Raw genomic sequence first — 14445 nt, 5'->3', positions numbered from 1 at the left:
AGGAGAGGGACAGAAACAGAAGGAAGCATAAAGCTGAATGGTGGGGACCTCCCCCGACATGGAACTTGATGGCATGGGCGTGGGTTGGCCTCAGAATACGCATCAAGCCTTTCAGATTCCTCAGTGAAGTAACCTCTCCAAACTCCATGTTTCCCAAGAGATCTCTGCAAGGGTATCCCTCTTGGAAGGCTGACCAAGAGCTATGAAAGATGACAGCGAAAAGGGCGTGTGTTAATCAGGCAAGACTGCTAGAAGGACATTGAAGTCAGATGAGAAGCCATCAATGGAGTGGGGTCAACCAGGTGCCAAACCTTCTACTCAGATCTGTTACTGAAAGGCCGCAGCTGGAAGAAATGCCTGGGTGGTTGAGACCGCAAAACCACTTTTAGTGGGAGGTGGTGATCATCAGGGTCAGGTTGTGGGAGGCAAGCTTATTCCAGGAGCAAACTGAGCGTGCATGCTACAGCTAGATCTTTCATGTCTGAGGTGTTGGAGGGGACTGTTGACTGGACGACGCCAGTCCATGGACTGTGGACCGTGGCCTCTGGATGACACCAGTCCATGGACTATGGACCGTGGCCTCTGGATGACACCAGTCCATGGACTATGGATTATGGTCTATGAATGACACCAGTCCAGGGACTGTACCAGAAGAAAGAACCAATCAGGCTTGGATGAAGTACAGCCAGAAAGCTCCTTAGAAGAGAGGATATGGAGACTTTGTCTCACCTACTTTGGCAGGTTATCGGGAAATAATAATAGCTGGAATAGGGCATCATGTTAGGTAAAATAAAAAATTCAAAACAATAATAACCAATCATTTCCATCTAGTCAAGTCTGACTCACAGCAACCATATAGGACAGATTAGAGCTGCCTCTCTGTTTTTGAGACTGTAACCCTTCACAGGAGTAGAAAGCCTCACCTTTCTCCTGAGGAGTGGTTGGTAGTTTCAAACTTATAACCTTGTAGTTAGCTCAATGTGTCACCCACTAAGCCACCAAGGTCATATACAGGGCCAATGGAAATGAGAACCATCCGCTCAGTTGGCCGGGTAATGATCTCCAGATTCCTTGGCATAGGCGGAGGAGGGCCTCCAGCAGCGCTGCATCAGTTAGTTGAAACATTTCCGTTCACTTCTGGAGTTTTGTGTTTGCCAGGGCCTTCAGTACAGCTAAGGAGCCCTAGTGGCGTGGTGATTACACAGTGAGCTGCTAAGAGAAAGGTCAGCAGTTTGAAGCCACCAGTGTGCTCAGAGAGAGCAAGAGGGGCTGTCTATTCCTGTAAAGAGCTACAGTCTTAGAAACTCACACGGGCGGCTCTACCCTGCCCTTTCGGGCTGCCATGAGTTGGAACCGATGTGATGGCAGTGAGTCAGCTGGACATGCCTGGTCCCGGGCCATCCTCACAATTGTTATGTTTGAGCCCATTATTACCATCACCATGCCAACCCTAATTGTCGAGATTCCTCCTCTTTTTCACTAAAGAGCATTCTAAATTTTGATTATCTACCTTTCGTTTTTTTGTTCTTTCTTTTTCTTTAAACAAGAGTCCCTGGTGGCAAAGGAGGCTAAGCACTGGACTGCTAACCTCTAGCTTGGTGGTTCAGCAGTTGCTCCAAGGGGGAAAGAGCTCTGTACCTGTAAAGATTTACAGCCTAGGAAACCCTATGGGTCACTATAGGGAGCCCAGGTAGTGCAGTGGCTATGTGTTGGGTTGCGACCTTACAAGGTGAGCAGTTCAAAATCACCAGCCTCTGAGGGAGAAAGATAGGGACTCAGAGAGGCAATTCTACCCTGTCTTATAGGGCTGCTATGGGTTGACATCAAGGTTATCACAATGAATTGGAATCCACTTAAAGGCAGAGATTCTGCCTTCTTAACAGAAAAATTCTCCAGGCTTAACATTTGGTCTATGATATTATTGAAAATGCTTGCCTTGCAGTTATTTATGGGAATTCTGTGCTTCGTTCTTATAGACTGTCATAAATATTTATGTAAAGAAACATTGGTCATTTCAACACTTTCACATATCCTATTCAGCGACATAGATTACACTCATCATGTATTCACAATTATTCATTTCCAAATTGTATCATTGCCCTTGTGAGACATTTAATATCCCTGAACCAACAACCCTATCAATCAATCCATAGCCAATGATGTTCGTGTGTGGGCATGGCCTTCTCTGAGGATTCTAGGAACTCCTGTCTTCCTCTCGGGAGATGGACACACACAGTCTCTCTGCTTTACATTCCTGTGAACAAGCCACATAGAGCTACATTGATGGCATCCAGACCTCTGGAGCTGGAGGAGCCACATAGAGACCCACACCAGGGCTGAGATGCTTCCAGTGCCACTGGATCCACCACCGGCCTGTGATCTTTCTGCATTCAGCATTATTGATTGGGTGTGCTGCCTGAGTCTAAAGAGGAATCTGTGGACTTGATCTGAACTGAGCTGGGACGCTTTCTTAATATACATTTGTTCTTTGATATAAAGCTCTCTCTTACACACATATGATTGTCCCTGAATTTGTTTCTCTAGTCAACCCAGACTAACACAGTCAGGAAATGGGTTCAGTTAAAAAAAAAAAAAGAATAAATATTAAGTACACCAATAGTTTGAAAATCATGATAACAGACTATCTTTCCAACATTCCCCAAACTTCCCGGTTAGCCTCCAGTTCTGAGTTGTCACTGTAAAATCCAAATAGCATTTCCTTTAACTGGTCTGCTTTGAATCAGTAATTGTTTGTGCAAAGCTGCAGCTTAGTGGTAAAGCAGAGAATGGGAGAATTGGGGGAGAGCAGACCAATGGGGCTGAGACAATAGCTTGACCTTCCCAGGGCAAGCACCACCCCTTGTAAAAGGCTGCAGCTGTCACTTTGCCTGCAATGATGGCGTTGATTGCCTGGTGTAATTGCAGGTTGTGCTAGAGGGAGAGCAATTCAACCCAGGATGACGCATGCACTAAGGGTGCAGCTGCTGTGTGTGAATGGGGCTTCTGTAGAGACGTGCCTTGAAGTTCCGATCTCCCAAGTCCCATAGGTTTTCTGAGGAAACCAACCCAGCAATACAATCTCTCACAGTTGTTTGCATGCAGCATGGGCCGTTAGTTAGGACTATCTAACTATGGTGCACTTTACCCAAGCCATGGCATTTTCAGTCGCCCCCCAGACATGGGGAAACTGGACATTGAATAAGGAAGACCATAAAAGAATCAATGCATTTGAACTATGATGCTGGAAAAGAATATTGAAAGAAATATGCTGGAAAATAATATTCAATATTGAAAATTATTGATAGACTATTTACCATGGACTGCTAAAAGAACAAACAAATCTGGTTTTGGAAGAAGGATAGGTGGAATGATTTTTAGAGACGAGGCTGGGAAATTCTGTATCTTGTAATTCAGGCATGTTTGCAGGAGAAGCCAGTTCCTGGAAAAGGACATCATGCTTGGCAAAGTGGAGGAGCAGATTGACAAGATGGATTGATACAGTGGCTACAACAATGGGTCCAAACACAACAACAACTGGGAGGATGCCACAGGACCAGGCAGTGTTTCATTCTGTTGAACCAGGGTGGTTGTGAGTTGGAACCGACTCGGCAGTGCCTAACAACAACAACAACAAAATCACCACCGTTAAGATGACAGCAGAACCGGCTGGTGTGACCCTGGACATAGTGGAGTGTTTGCCTTATTATTATTTTGCCTTCACATATTTTTAATTATAAAAAAATATGAATAACATCTACCCCGTCTGTGTTATTCATGTATACAATCCAGGGACCACAATGATATCAATCATATTGTGGAGCCATCACCAATATTGTCCAGGCTATTATTTAATGCATTAGAAATTTTTATAACATATGGACATTAGATGCTTTGGGGAAGGTATATTTATTCTTAGAATCAGGGTTCTTTTGGCTTCTGAACCCTGGTTGTACATTAGTTTCATCTGAAACCCAAGAATACCAAACCTACCGCCTTTCAGTCAATTCCAACTCGTGGGAACCCTAGATATGTTGCTTAGGATGTAAATCTTTGTAGGAGCAAGTCACCTCATCATTCTCCCTCAGAGTGCTTGGTGGGTTTGAGCCAGTGACCTTTGGTTAGCAGCCTATTGTTTACTCAACAGTTCACTCAAGGTTCCTGAGGAACTTTGGAAATGCTGATGTCGTCCAGGTGCCACACCAGACCAATTAAAACGGATACGTGTGCAGGATGGAACAGGTGGAAGAGGCTGAGCGGGAGTATCCTCCTGAATCTTCATAGGCTTGATGGAGCACATTCGTGTATGTCCATTTGCTTCTGCTGCAAATGTGTATGTGAATGTGGTGTAACACACAGAGGGCAAAGTTATGAAAGCGGGTTAGACTGAGCCAAACACCTTGAAGGGACGAGTCACTGGGCTCGGAGTATCACAGTCATAGTCTTGGGGGCACCACCGTCAATTGGCCCAGCATGCACTGTTCACAGAGACAATGTCCTACTCTGGTGAGTAACAGCTGAGGTCTTAAAACTTATAGGTGGTCGTCGAAGGTTCAACGATTGGTCTCTTTCTGTCCCAATAAAAATAAGAGGGACAAAAATAAAAAAGATACCTGGAAACAATTAGTCAGATGGACCAATGGGCTACACAAAAGCCTCTAGAACCCTAAGCTCCGAAGAACTAGTTGGTGCCCAGCTGCCATTAATTGTTTGTGCTGGACAGGAACAGAATTAGAAGGCACTGGATAGAGTAGGAGAAAATGTGGAACAAAACTCAAAATCAAAAAAGGGACAGAGCTAACCGGTCAGCTAGAGACTGGTGGGCCCCCCAAGACTACAGTCTAGAATGAAACTCACCTCTCCTTTAAAATCAAATGGGTAGCAGCGTTAACTCAAGGACTGGAGGGTTCGGAGAGAAGGAGGAACAGAAACAGGACATGCAGGGAGGAAGTGGGATAGACGGTGGTACGTTAAAGAGATGGCGGGCTGAGGTAGATGCGAATGTGGATGCATGCTTGAACGTGAAATGGTGAGCTGCACCTCAGACGCAAGAAAAAGTGTATGTAAAAAATTAAACAGTACTGAAAAAAATTAAAAAAAATATAACAAGTAATTGCACTTTTTAAAGGAGACATTTGAAAACTGAAAATTAAAAGATTATATATTGTCTTAGCTACCCACCACTGCCATAAAAAAAACACACCAAATGGGTGGCTTTGAAGATGACTGAATTCTTTCCTTCCTCCCTCCCTCCCTCCCTCCCTTCCTTCCTTCCTCCCTCCCTCCCTCCCTCCCTCCCTTCCTTCCTCCCTCCCTTCCTTCCTTCCTTCCTTCCTTCCTTCCTTGCTTCATCTCACTGCTTTCCTTCCTTTCTACCTTCCTCCCTCCCTCCCTTCCTTCCTTCCTTCCTTCCTTCCTTCCTTCCTTCCTTCCTTCCTTCCTTCCTTCCTTCCTTCCTCCTTTCTGGTCCTTCACTTGTTTCCTTCTTTCCATTCTTTTCTTCCTTCACTTCCTTTCTTCCTTTCTACCTTCCTTCCCTTTACTCTCTCCCCCTTTCATTCTCCCCCCCCCCACCCCCCGACACAAACACAGTCCTTGATATTTAAAGTCCAGGGTAGGATTTCCGCCAGCTCAATTCTCCTCTGGTTCCTGGCATTTGCTGGCCATCTTTGGAGTCCCTGGGCTGCTGTGTCTTCATCTACTGTGGCCCTTTCATGAGTCAGAGGAGATTCAGTATAGAGTCTATCCTATCCCTGTGTGACCTCATTAACATAACAATGACCCATCTGTTTCCAAACAAAGTCATATTTATAGAAACAAGATTCAAGGACCTCAGCACATATATTTTTGGAAGGATTCAATTCAGTATAATGCATGTATAAGTTGGCCATTGAATAAGAAAGAGAGAAGAAGAATCGATGCATTTGAACTGCGGCGCTGGAGAAGAATATTGAAAGTACCAGGGACGGCTGAAAGGACAAACCGATCTGTCTCGAAGAAGCAGGGCCAGAATGCTCCTTAGAAGCAAGTGAGACTTCATTTTAAATACCTTGGGCATGATGTCAGGAGACCCCAGTCCCTGGAGAGGATCATCACGCTTGGTAGAGTGGCTGAGAATGAAAGTAGGCCCTCCAGGAGACTGATTGACACTGGCTACAACAGTGGGCTCAAGCATCGGAACAATTGTGAGGATGGCGCAGGGCTGGGCAGTGTTTCTGTTGTGCATAGTGTTGTCATGGAATTGACTTGATGGCGCCAGACAACAATGACACCAATTCAGTAAGAGATAAACACACACACACACACACACACACACACACACACACACACACACATAAAGGTTCATCGTTATCTTCAAGTCAATTCCTACTCAGAGCTACCCTCTAGGAGAAAGAATTGTCCCAAAGGGTTTCCAGGGAGGTAAGTCTTTCCTGGGGTAGAGGGCCCCATATTTCTCTAGCAGAGTGGCTGGTGGGTTTAAATGGCTGATCTTCCAAATAGCTAATCCCATAATGATTTGCACCCCCAGGATTCCTTGTAGAGGGAAATACTCACAGCCATCAAGTTGATTCCAAGTCATAGCGACCCCAAAGGACAGAGCAGATTTACCCCCTTGGGTGTTTGAGATCTTAAAGATTTAAAGGAGCAGCTAGGTTCATCATTCTGCCATGCAACGGCTGGTGGGTTCAAACTCCTGACCCTGTGGTTAACAGCTCAGTATGTGACCCACAGCACTACCGTAACTATGAAATATCCGTCATGAGTCAGATAGGGGTCAGTGGTAGAACTCTTGCCTTCCATGCAACAGAACGGAATTCGATTTCCAAACAGTAGGCAGCCACCACCCACTTGGCCATGGAGCATTGTGTGGTGTGCTCTGCTGCTGACCAGGTTTCAGTGGAGCTTCCAGAGTAAGACAGATTTGGAAGCAAGGCCTGGCGATATTCCAAAAATCAGCCAGTGAAAACTATGGATCCCAGACCCATCGTGGAGAGAGAGTAGGACTGGGTAGTTTGTGTTCAGTAGGGCATGGGGTCGCTATGAGTGGGGGGCTGTTGTCAGGTCCTGGCCAGGACATACAGTTGCAGAAATGAATCCATTCTTCCTTGTTGGGTGGTCGACACAGACGGGTATACAGACATGATATATGAAGTGACAACGGCAGCGGCAGAAGTAGTAGTCCCAAAGAGCAAAACTGGCTGCCATTGAGTTGATTCCAACTTCTAGTGATCTAACGGGACACAGCAGAACTGCTCCCATAGGTTTCTGAGCTACACATTTTTTCAACAGTTCTAGTGGCATATAGTTCATATGTCATACAATTCAATAGTTCAATCACATCCAAAAGAGTTATACAATCATTACCACAATCACTTTTAGAACTTATTCTTCATTCTTGTACCATTTCCCCCAGCCTCCCTTGCCACACCCCCAAGGGACCATTAGTCCAGTTACTGACCCTTTGGTTTAAGTATCCTGGAATTCATATGCAGAAAAACATGCAACTAACAGCCACCAGAAAACTAACCAGGATAACAAAGTAAGACAGATAGGGCCTCAACTGAAAAGAAAATATTAAGCAGTAGAACAAATTGTAATGGCTCATAAAGGGGATCAAATGATAGGGTGTTAAATTTTAACCTAATTGCTTCTGCTGTGAATTTTTATGCGAGCAGATAACCTCTTCTTTCTCACTCCCCCAAGGGGCTGGTCAGCTGTTCACTTTGCCATGCTTGGTAAAGTGGAAAGGAGGAAGGTCCGCAACAACAAGGACTGACACAGTGGCTGTGACAATGGACTCAGGCATAGCAGCAATTGTGAGGATGACACAGGACCCTGCAGTGTTTTGTTCCCTTGAGTGCAGTAGGGTTGCTATGGGTTGGAACCAACTCGATAGTACACAACAACAACAAAGCTCTCGCCACTCGGTTTTGACTCATGGTGACCTTCGGTGACAGTGCAGAGCAGCATGGAAGGGTTTCCTACATTATAACCTTTACAGGAACCCTGGTGACAGAGTGGGTTACACATCGACCAACTCACCACAAGGTCAATGGTTCAAACCTACCAGCTGCTCCACAGGAGAAAGGTTAGACAGTCTACCCCTGTCAAGATTTAAAGTCTCAGTAACCCAAAGGGCAATTTGCTGTGAATCGGAATCAGCTCGATGGCAGTGAGTTTGGGCTTCTTCTAAACCTTTACAGGAACAGATCACTAGACCTTCGTACTGATTGGTCTCAAAGATTAGTCATTTACCTTCAGGCAGGGTTTGCTCCATCTCTGCTCTGTTGGCCCTGGGCTGTCTCATGCACTGATTGATTCCCAGCAAGCCTGGTCTCTACCCACTAGATGTCAGTATCAACAATCTCAGAATGGTGACAATCAATAATATGCAGTAAATGTGGGAGTTTGGGGGAAGAAATGGGAGCTGATATCAGGGGCTCAAGTGGGAAGAGAATGCTTTGAAAATGATGATGGCGGCATAGGTGCAAATGTGCTTGACACACTGGATGAATGTACGGATTGTGATAAGAGATGTAAGAGCCCCCAATAAAAGTAAGAGGAAAAATGCAATAAAAGTGACCCAATGTCTCGGGGGTGGGGGTGGGGCAGAGCTATCCCTCCTGGAGAAGGAGAGCTCCACCCTGACAGTTCCTGAGAATTTCAACCCAGGCAGGTTGAGTCCAAACTCAAGCAGCGAGTTTGTACCCTCATGATGCACCGTCTGAGGGGAACACAGACGGTATCAGGAGAGGAGGAGGAGGAGGGGGAAATGTCCTTGGAACACAGGTATCTGTGTGGGGTTCTGAAGGTTGAAAAGATAAAGGGATGTTCGTCAGACAATTATGAGGAAGGATAGTTTCTCGATACCAGTGATGGATGAGGCTTTCCATTCTACGGAGCTTGAGAGCTGGAACATCAGTTTCCTGGAGAAATATTTGCTGATGAATGAACACTCTATACCCAACTTGCAGAATCAAGCTCACCGTGAGAAAGCATGGCTTATTTTGTACAGCGTGAAGAGGTTGCTGCTAATTTTTGAGCTTACTTCCCAAATAAGGTAATTTTGAAAATCCAAGCTTTCAAGAAAATAAAGAAAACCCATTCTTATCTATAACATTATGGAGATTTCTAGAAGGAGCGCTGGTGGTGTAGTGGTGACTTGTAGGGCTGCTAACCACAAGGTCAGCAGTTCAAAACCACCAGCCTCTCCGAGGGAGAAAGATGAAGCTTTCTACTCCCATAGAGTTACAATCTCAGAAACCCACAAGGCCTAGGCCCGTAGGATCGCTAGGACTTGGAACTGACACAATGGCAGTGAGTTTGGTTTTGGGGGGCAACATCCCAAAGTAAGAGCAAATCATTAGCACTTAATACTAAGGGATTGTTTTATTTATTTAAAAATGCTTATTTGTCAAACATGCTTTTGATAAACGGGGTTTTGTACAGCATGATATGCCTTCTGTCTGGGTGAAGGGAGGCTAGGGGGCAATACTGAGTCCGGATCATTTGGGTCCCCCTCTGGGTTTTCCATAATGACGTACGTCCTGATTCTGTTTGGCATTGAATGTTTTCCTCAGCAACTGATTCAGTCCTCCATTGAGCAACACTTGGAATAACGCCCTTTGCTACAGAGACATGCATTTTCCAGAAAGACTCAGACTCCAGACATCTAAGACAATTGCCCCTCATGATGTGTTTGGCTTCTCTCCCTGCTCATGCTGGAGTCTGTTCAGAGAGGGCACAGGTCTGGTTTTTCCTGTTACTTCTGCAGTGGTCAGAGCCCTGGTGATGCAGTGGTTAAGCACTGGGCTGCCATCTCCAAGTTCGGCAGTTCGAAACCCCCAGCCACTCCTCGGCAGAAAGATGGGGCTTTCTACTCCCGTTAGAGTTGCGGTCTCCGAACCGTACAGCGGCAGTCCGACCCTGTCCTAGAGGGACTCTGTGAATTGGAGTCGACTCACGTTGTGCTTTCTGGTTTTATGCAAGGGGTCATTTTGTGTGTTCACTTGGCTCAGGCCTGGCTCTCAGAGATTTGCGAAGCCGTCTGGTTGCTGCCACGGAGGAGTTATATGTGGTTAATCAAGTGTCCTCGAGTAGGACAGATCTCTATCTCAAAGGTGACGTCTAGGCTGAGAAATCCCGAGTGATTCAAATAACCAAGGGCTCAAGGAACTGGAAGGTGGACCCGCTTGGACCGCCCAGAGGCACCTTGAAAGAAAGAGCTGGCCGCCAGCCGTGGGCAGGTCCCAGGAACAGGAACCTTTTCTCTGAGGCACAAGGGGTCGCCTGGGTCAGAATGGACTCCATGACCATTGGTTTGGTGTTTTGTAACATTTGTGCAACATGATGTGATGTGGTGTAATCACTTCCCATCATGTAATGCAGCTAATCTTACCACCATAGGGTGGATCTTAAGCCGAGCAACGTCTGACTTTCCTCAACCGCTCTTTCACGGCCACCGAGTCCACGCTGACTTCATCCTGATCCTTTAGGACAGGGAGAACTGCCCCTGTGAGTTTCTGAGAGTGTGACTCTTTATGGCAGTAGAAAATCCTGTTTTTCTCCCACAAAGTGGCTTATGGTTTAGAACGGCCAACCATGCAGTTAGCAGCCCCTCATAACCACTATGCCTCCAAGGCTCCTTTTGATTTATAAGACCAGAATAGACACACACACACGAAGACAGACAACCACATGTGAAGTTTGTCCACAAATAAAGAAACACCAAGAATTATGGGCAGTCACCATCAACAGATCCCAGCTCCTGAATTGGACATTCAGCCCCCCGGAGCTGTGAGAAAATGAATGCGTGTTCTTTGAAGTCACTCACTTGTGGGGTTTCTATTTCACCCTCCCGGAACCCTCAGTAGCCCTGGTAACTCGCCCAGCACCCACAATAACCCCGGTGGTCACCCCAGTGGTTGCAGGAGCAGGAAGAGTCCACTCACCTGGGTCCTCTCACCTGGACTTCAGGAGGGGTGTGTCTCTGAGGGACAGGTGGCAAGGGAACGGGTTCAGGGGGCAAGGGCTGGTACTTCTTTGGAAGACTCATGGGCAACCTGTGTGAAGACAAGAGATTTGGCTGAAGGAGCAGCCCCCAGACTCGACTCACACTCACAGCTGTACCCTCGATGCCCCCCAATGTCCATGCAGGGATTTCCACTTCATCATGCTCACTACTCCCAGAGAGGCGGAACCAGCTAGCTACCGATCCCGGAATATTCAGTCTACTAATGAGCCTAAGACGACCTCCCTGTGGTTGACTCATCGGGTTGCTGCTGTTCTCTAAGGAGTATGATGTAAACTTCTGCAGGATGTCCTGTAATTTTCATTATAGCAACCATTTGAGTTTTAGGAGTTATGGTGTGCTATGCCAAGCACCTTTTCACAGACTGAAAACTGAGGATTTAAAACCTTCCAAGGAAGTATGAGGATGGTTGAAGTCAACACTTTTCTCACTCACCAGCCTATTTATCCAGTCCCTCACTCAATCACACAGTGGCTATTATGTGTCAGGATTATGGTAGATGGTAGAGATGCAGAAAGGAAAAGGCACGGTTCTTAGTTGAAGATGCCTCTCTCCATGAGAGCAAAGAGAGAAGGAAGTGGACACTTATGATGGAGTGCAATCAGACCGAGGGACACGGACTCAAAGGGCATGAAGAGAGGACAGAGGTGGGTCCAACTTGGAGGATCAGCAGTCAAACCCACTGCTTTCCCTCCTATCTACCATCCATCTATCTACCCTTCCCTGTCCGTCCTTCCACCCACTCACCCACCCATTCATCAGTTGATTCGCCCATCCATCTACTCATCCGTCCATCCATCCATCCATCCATTTTCTAGGTTTATTCAATGGCACCTAACAACAACACGTGTGTGTGTACATGAATGTATGAGGCATAATTGATGTGTCTTATGTGATAACTTATTTTATCTCCATAAAGATCATAGGAGAAAATGAGAGGTGACCCATAGAGTGTGTGGATCACCCAAAATCATAGAGGGGAGCAGAGCAGGCTAAGATTGGGGTTTGGTGGCTCTGGTCTTCCTGGGGTCTGCTGTAGGGTAGTTGCTTGGCTTGATATTTCAGAGTATCTCAGTTTGGGTTCCTCCCCAAAGGTGAACACAGCAAAATGATTGGAGTGTTTTGCCCCATAATCACAATGAAGAAATGGAGACGTGAGATGGGCCACCTTGCCAAGAAGTTTTAGTGGACAGGTTAATGAATGAGCTTCCTTTGATGTCTCCTGGTTATGTATGGGGCTGATAAACACAAGGTCAGGAGTTCAAAACCACTAGCTGTTCCATGGGAGAAAGATGAGGTGTTCTACTCTCATTAAATAGTTATAGTCTTGGACAGTTCTACTCTGTCCTACAGGGCTGCTATGAGTTGAAATCAAATGGATGGCAGTGAGTTTGTTTCTTTTGGGGGGTAGGGGTAGGTGGGGGGGTGAGGATTCATTCATATGGTGACCTCCTGAGGGACTCAGTGTATGTCTCAGAAATGCACACTGAGAAAGAGCAACCCAGGGTATACACCAGGGCTCCCCATCCATCATTGATCAAGGGAGGCTACCAGAGGATCCATGCCCTTGGCTTCTGGGGCCAGGGAGATGTGGGCACCAAGGTTAATACCCAAACAGAGGTTCAGTAAACTTGTGGTACCCGACTCAAAAGGTATCAACGTTATTCCTTACAGGTCCCCAGACGGTGTTTCTAGCAGATTTTAGGGCCCTGAACATTCAATGTAGAAACACTTGATCTGCCTGCATCTCTCAGTGTCATTTCTCCTCTGGGAAAAATACTCAACAGATGAACCAGAAGACTGCACTGCTGAGGATGAGAGGCCAATGACATGGGCTTGTGGAGGGCAAGGAGACACTGGTTGTACATTAACCACTACTACGATGTCAATTCTGACTCCTAGGGACCCCGGAGGGTATGCTGTCATCTCTGACGGCGTTGTGGTAACGAGTTGGGCTGCTAATGACAGGGTCAGCAGTTAGAAGCTACCAGCTGCTCCAAGGGAAAAAGATGTGGCTTCCCACTTCCATTAACTTTTACAGTTTCAGGAACCTACAGGGTCAGTTCTCTCCTGTCCTATAGGGTCCATATGAGTCAAAATGGACTCAGTTGCAGTGATTTTGGTGTGGGTTAGTCTATGGAAACCAGATGACACAGATGAAACCGCTTGTTGAAAGGCTGATGGGTTTGAACTGCCAATCTTTGGGGATAATAGCCAAGTACTTCAACCACTGCCTTACAAGAGATCCTTCGTTGTCATAACCCACTGCCACTGAGTCATTCTGATTCACCTATAGGACAGAGTTGAACTGCTCCTGGGACTTCTGAGATTGCAAATCTCTGTGGAAGCAGGCAGTAACATCTCTCTCCCTCAGAGCAGCTGGTGAATTTGAACTGCCCACATTGCTGTTAGTAGCTTATGCTGAACCCACCGCACCGCCAAAGACCCATAGTAGGTAGCAGTAAGTGTTTGTGACACACAGTATGCTTGTCGTTGTTAAATGAATGAAGGGTCTTATGGTTTAAATGCCTTCCACCCTTGTCAATTTTCAAAATGGGTTCGAATTAGTCCTCAATGTCCCACAGCAAACAGGATCGTCTCAGGTCTTTGCTGTTATGTTTAGTTTTTCTTACACGAATCAATGGACTTTCATAACTTGCTATCAATAGTCCTCTTCGGATGTGAGAACCAGCAGCTAATAAAAACTAGAAGGTGGAGAGTATTAGATGTTATTGACATGATGGCTTTGATAATGGGTGGCAATCTGCCAATGATTGTAACCATGGCCTCGGGTGATAAGCTTGTGATACATAACGTTGTCGTGAGCTGGAGCTGACTTGAAGGCAACTCCCAACAAAGGACGACAGCAACAACTGTACAACCTCAACTCCTGGTCTTCAAATTAAGTCTGACTCACAGCGACCCAGAGGACAGGGCAGGAAGGTCTCTGTGGGTTCTCCGTATTATAACTCTTTATGAGAATAGAACATCTCCCTTTCCCATGTAGAGTAGCTAGTGGTTTCAAACTGCTGACCTTGTGGTTAGCAGCTAATACATAACCTACACTGCCAGAGCTCATGTCAATTGTTAGTCCCTTGAGGAAGTACCCCATCTCATATACTCATACGAGTACTAATTTACAGATGTCCCGATCAAACGCAAATATGAACATGTGAAGCATGGTTTCTTGATGCACCCTCTGTCTGAGTCTAAACATGTCTGTAGGTGCTGATTCCACCTCTCTAACCTTTCTTTGAAGATTTTGTGCTCTTTTATGTACATCATGTCAAGAGGGACACTGGACATCCCAAGGGACTGAAAATGTGTTTGCTTGGTTTCAATTTTTAAAATTTGGGAAACAAAAATAAGTCTGAGAGGGCAAGATCAGAACTGTAGGGTGACTTGGGGGAGGTTTC

General features: G+C 46.0%; 1 protein-coding gene across 1 annotated transcript in view; it reads right to left on the bottom strand.

Annotated features, from left to right (window-relative positions):
- CLNK (cytokine dependent hematopoietic cell linker) overlaps nucleotides 1–11053 on the bottom strand; it is a 42068-nt gene extending 31015 nt beyond the window's left edge. Inside the window, exon 1 of the mRNA XM_075543599.1 lies at nucleotides 10950–11053. Within this exon, the coding sequence (XP_075399714.1) occupies nucleotides 10950–11053 (104 nt within the window). The remainder of the gene's footprint in view (nucleotides 1–10949) is intronic.
- Between the last annotated feature and the right edge of the window lie 3392 nt (nucleotides 11054–14445).

The sequence above is a fragment of the Tenrec ecaudatus genome, chromosome 3 (assembly GCF_050624435.1).
Source record: "Tenrec ecaudatus isolate mTenEca1 chromosome 3, mTenEca1.hap1, whole genome shotgun sequence".
Lineage (NCBI taxonomy): Eukaryota > Metazoa > Chordata > Mammalia > Afrosoricida > Tenrecidae > Tenrec > Tenrec ecaudatus.
This window is presented reverse-complemented; position numbering and strand designations above follow the sequence as displayed.